The sequence below is a fragment of the Verticillium alfalfae genome, genomic scaffold (genome assembly GCF_000150825.1).
Source record: "Verticillium alfalfae VaMs.102 supercont1.1 genomic scaffold, whole genome shotgun sequence".
Classification (NCBI taxonomy): Eukaryota; Fungi; Ascomycota; class Sordariomycetes; order Glomerellales; family Plectosphaerellaceae; genus Verticillium; species Verticillium alfalfae.
In genome coordinates this window covers 2,699,404-2,704,409 of record NW_003315038.1, presented here as the reverse complement: position 1 = coordinate 2,704,409, position 5,006 = coordinate 2,699,404, and the positions used below count along the sequence as shown (strand labels likewise).

The following is a 5,006-nucleotide window of genomic DNA, read 5'->3' as shown; positions in this document are numbered from 1 at the left end:
TTCCCAGGCCTCGACCCAGGACTCGTCCGAAACTCCGATAGACGATCTGCGAGACGTCGTTCCACTGAGTCCTGTCGAACTCCTCGGGCTCTGTTGACACCCGATACATACTCTCCAGCGACACCCGGTCTTTCGAATCCCACGGGAGGTGCCGCTGGCGCCGTCGGGACTGGGACGGGGACCAGATGCGGCCTTCTCCGATGATCATCACCCCTGTGGTGCGCAGACATGTCACCGCCATCGTCGTCACGAACGTGCAAACGCCGCGCGAGATTGCTCTCCTGCCTCTCTTGGAGCCTTCTCATGAGGGGATCGTGCGACGGACCCTCGTAGGCATCTGGCACTCGCGGTCTCATCGACATGGGCGCCGTCAGGTCGGGCACAGGGTGAATTGTCCCTCGACCAGGAGGGCTGCCGTCTGCCCGCCCAAGCCTGTCCCTGCCCAGTGACATGGGAATATGCATATCCTCGAGACGATCGTCCTCCGGCGTGTCGTGGTTAAACCAGGGACAGTCACACGATTTCCACTTCAGTCCGCAAATCATGCAAAATTCGGCTCCGCAGCGACTGTGCTTCCAGTCAGTACTATGTTTGCATCGAATACCGTCGAGGAACTCACCAGGTCATGTGGTTGCATCCCTCCTTCAACTCGACTATGGCCTTGCACCTGTGGCATCGCTGCCACCCTGCGTCCTTGGCTTGCTGTAGGAATATTGTGGTCTCCTCGTCCCTTGGGCATTCCCGAGACCCATGCCATTTGCCATTGCAGGCGCAGCACACCTTGAGCTTGCACCGGCTGCATTTGCCACACTTGCGGCCGTCCTCGCGGTGAATATTTGCTGGCTTGATCCACTCTCCGCATCGTTTCGCCGGGCAGTAGACGCGATTTCGTGTCGAGAACTCGGCGAATTTTCTGTTCCACGTCTTCTTGAAATCGGTCGAAAGTAGCCTCTCGACATGCTTGAGAGGTATATGCTCAGCACAGCATTTCGGCGGCATCTCCACGGGATCCTTGATGGACATCTTGAATTTCCTTTTCAGGCACGAGCTGCACATACGATGGCCACACTTGAGCTTCGCAACCTTGTCTGCTGGGAGCTCGTCCATACAAGCGAGACACTGCACTCTGCACATGGTCAGTCCTGCTACCGTAGCCTGCTCCGGACCGTGCCTATGCTTACTGCTTGACTCGTCTGTCTGACCCTTGCCCCTGCATGCCAGGCCCGAGGAAGGCACCGAGAACGGAATGCCGCCGGTTGGAGGATGTCGTGCTGTGCGATGTGACATGCGTTTCAGACGCTGTGTGCGCCCGGCGCAATGTGGGTGGTACAATCTCTGTGTAGATGACCTGAGAATGGCGTCTCCTACGTGGCCGGCTGCTGGTTGATTAGCGCGGCCCATAGCATCAGTATCAACGCAAAACACACCTGACAGAAGAACGAGGCGGGGTAGGGGCCTCGAGGAGGCTCTGGCTACGACTGTGGTAACCTCGTCGGACGGAGCTACCAGACTCAACCAAGTCTGCCGATCGCCGGGATGAGTGCCGGGACAGATGTCGGATGGGAGACTTGTGATCTATTGCAGATTGGTGGGGGGTCGGATCTTCGTCTTGGGTATCGTAAACAACAGTACCACGTCGCTGCCGGCGTCTCCAACGCCGATCCTCTTCACGGTGGTCGAGATAGTCGTCTGGTTCAGGGTGCCGGGCGCGTCTTTGAAGCTGCCCATGTTTCTCTAAGTCTTGGTGCCTTATGTCTTCCGTCGACACGGTAGTATCAGACTCCCCGTCAGAGTCGGGTTGGGAAGGCCGAGAGTCTTTTCTCGACTCCGGGGTTGACCTGTAGTGACGAACGGAACGTGGGCTCATGCCGCGTCTGAGGTCGCGCCGACTGCCCGCAGGCGACTCGTCCCCGTCCTCGTCCTCGTCCTCGTCCTCGACATCATCCTCCTCGTCCTCGTCTTCGTAATGTCTCGAAGCACGGTGATGGTGAGGTTGATGGCGGTGATGGTCTACGCCTCTGCCAACAGGCATGGTCATTGTGGTAACGGTGGCGGCTCTCGTGCGAAGCGGCATCGTCGCGACTTGCGCAGGCGAGCTCCTCTCGCTCCAGGTGGTTTGACTCCGTCGCATGGACGAAGGCGGTTCGTCTGCATATTGTATGATATGGCCTCTCCTCGTTCGGCGAGGCAGCGAATCATGCACCGTATCGCCGGTTTCGAGCCAATCGACATGGGGTGTCGGGTGCGCGTGTCGGCTTCGACCAGGCCTTCTGTCCGACTCCTCGCCATAATGATAGTAGGCCATTAGCATGCGAGATGCCTCGAGTGCAGAAACGGCGAACGAATCTTGGTCGTCCAAGAGATGCGGCACTCTGAGGAGAATCGAACAGCTGGAGAGTCGTGACTGGCGGGCGGCAATGCATGTGGTTCGGTGATTGGGCGTCAAGGACAAGCTGCATGACTGGGACGCAATACAGGGCGGGGTGACAGGCCGATATCGTACGCCCTGGGATTTGTATCGTCAGTAGATGCTATGGCAGCATGCAGCATGCAAGAGAGACCAGGCAAGCAGCCAAAGGTGCAAGCAATCGGGCATCAGTCACCAAATAGAAGTTGGGAGTTGGGAGTCAAGGGGGCCTAGGGATCACCTACGATTTGTGTTGTCCTTCGTAACTCTCCCCTCGATTGTCTGACGGTATGTCTTGTCTCTGCCCGTCTCTCTGTTTTCTTCTCTCGTCTCCTCCCGCCTGGATGACCGAGTGTGGGCGGCGAGAGGCAGAGTCCGTTTGTGGGATCACGAGGAGGACGTGATAGGCGTGATAGGTGCGGAGGCCAGTGGCCCTGTGCAATAGAGATCTGATAGAGGGGAAGGGTGCTGCTCCAGCTTGTCCAACGAGGAGGCTTCGGCCAACCTATTGGCCCTCAGCACGCGGGATCGTGTCTCTGATGGGGCGTTTCGTGCAACTTGGCGAATCATGAGAGCCGAAGAGGCGTTCAGCTGGAAACAAGCATGGGCATGACAAGGCAAGTGGGTGGATGAATGAGATGGCGGGAATGAGTCTTAGGTATTTCGCCCCCAAGAGGCCGCCGCTCGCCTTGAATGCGAGGTTGGAACTTGGGCCTTCGAGGGCCTGACATCTGCAGCCAGGCTCCAGGTTACGTGCACTGGTCAAAAACGAGGAGGCTGAGTCGTGATTCTCAGCTCTGGAGGGGGGGGGAAGCTCACGTGGGGCTCACTTCTCTAGCCACAAGGTACCACCAAGATATAGTGCGGGGTGTGTCCGTGCTTGCCGTCCGCTAGGTAGGTACCTGGCTGAACGGCTTGCTCACCTGACAGCCATTGAGAATGCACCGATGCCATACCCACGTGAAGGTGAAGCTTGAAAGGGGTCGTCGGTATTTCCGAAGAGAGATGGGAACGGAACTAGCAATAGGTTTTCGGATCATGAAGCGATTGATTGTTCGTTGTGGCAATGGAAGCCTCCAGCCTGTGGTGGGGGCCCTGGGATTTGCCGGTTTGTCAGTTCCTTCGAGCCACGGGTTAGTGCACCAGGTTTAACAGTCTGATTCTGTGCGTCAAGATTCCAGGTAGATAGCAACAAGAAAAGTAGCCAATCCATGATGTTTGCGGCTATTACGCGAGAGAAAATAACCGGATGCGTCAGGCTCGAAGCAACGTGGGCCATGAAACTGGCATGGCTGATATCTCTCCCGTCTGCCGCCCTGGAGGCGTTGATGAGTTGGATACCAAGATATGATACTGTGGATTTCGACTTTTTGATCAATAGCGTCATGCGAACCAACATGAGAAGCAGTTGTCTATGTCCCAATCCCATGTTGCACTGAGCCGCCCATCTGATGGACGAAGATGGATAGGTATGCATTAATCCCGAAGAAAAACCACATCAAGGAGAACCTTGACCCCTCGGAGATGAGGTCGGGAGCTAGACGGCGGAACGACTATGGGTAGTTTTAAAGTCCACCTTGAAACTCTGTCTTTTCTAACAGTTTCATGCTCGGAACAAATCGAAGCTCGCCCACAACCGTAATCTCACAGGCGCTGGCGAGAGTCCCAGCTATTGAAGCTACCGCCGATTTATCAACGGTGTCCAGAAAGCAGACATCTGATTCCCGTGATCCTTTGATCTCTGTTGGAGTCGATTCATGTCATCCCTTTAGTGCCCAGATTTGGCCTCAGTACATAAAATGATCACCACCTATCTAAAGAGCTTCGATCCATATGAAAACAGGCACTAGACCAGGACTTGTTTGTGGGACGGTACGTCTGTGAAACATGGGCATCGCACAGGCATCTAGATATACAATTCGCTATGTCCTTCAATTTAACTGGCGACATATGTTTTCTGCCACTTGGATGTCGATCATTCGAAGTACTGAGGCCGAATCCGGGCATTAAAAGGATACAACGAGCAACTAGGAGCCTGCTCCCCGGATTGAGTGGGACGGCACTCCTCCATCCGTTGTCCGACCCAATACGCGAAGCTACACACGTCCTCACCAACAAAGCATCCCAAGATCCCCAGCCTCAGCCATCCTTCACTCTCACTAAGGGACGGCGCCAAAGATCTTCATCAGCCACAAGCCACACCGTCAGGCTGCGTGGAGTTGCCCGGTTACTGATCCTGCCTTGCCTCGCTAAGGGGTCCTTTGACGAAGACCCTGAATGGCTTCCGTCCCGCAAGCGACACTGAAGCACGTCCCACTCTCTACCTGTTCAGGACTGTACATTTCGGGACTTCCGATCGAGTGGTTCCAAATGACCCCCCGCTGGGCTTTAATGAAGCTTCAATACCGTATACTTGTTGACGCGTCTTGCTACACCATGATCGCCAGACCCGTCACGCGGGCCTTCGTCATCGGACGCAGTAAAGATCGAATCGGCCATGAGAACTTGCCACGAAACCGCAGCCTGGGATTCCTGGGAGACGAATAAGGTTTTGTTTGGTGAGAAAGCCTCTGTCGCTTACTATCACAGTCAATCTTGT

The 5,006-nt window shown here is 55.6% G+C and overlaps 1 protein-coding gene across 1 annotated transcript in view; it reads right to left on the bottom strand.

Annotated features, from left to right (window-relative positions):
- VDBG_00822 (conserved hypothetical protein) overlaps nucleotides 1-2,305 on the bottom strand; it is a gene marked incomplete at both ends in the record, with an annotated part of 2,701 nt that extends 396 nt beyond the window's left edge. The window contains 4 exons of the mRNA XM_003009093.1: nucleotides 112-567; nucleotides 620-1,033; nucleotides 1,182-1,376; nucleotides 1,428-2,305. Coding sequence (XP_003009139.1) covers nucleotides 112-567; nucleotides 620-1,033; nucleotides 1,182-1,376; nucleotides 1,428-2,305 — 1,943 coding nt within the window. The remainder of the gene's footprint in view (nucleotides 1-111; nucleotides 568-619; nucleotides 1,034-1,181; nucleotides 1,377-1,427) is intronic.
- Between the last annotated feature and the right edge of the window lie 2,701 nt (nucleotides 2,306-5,006).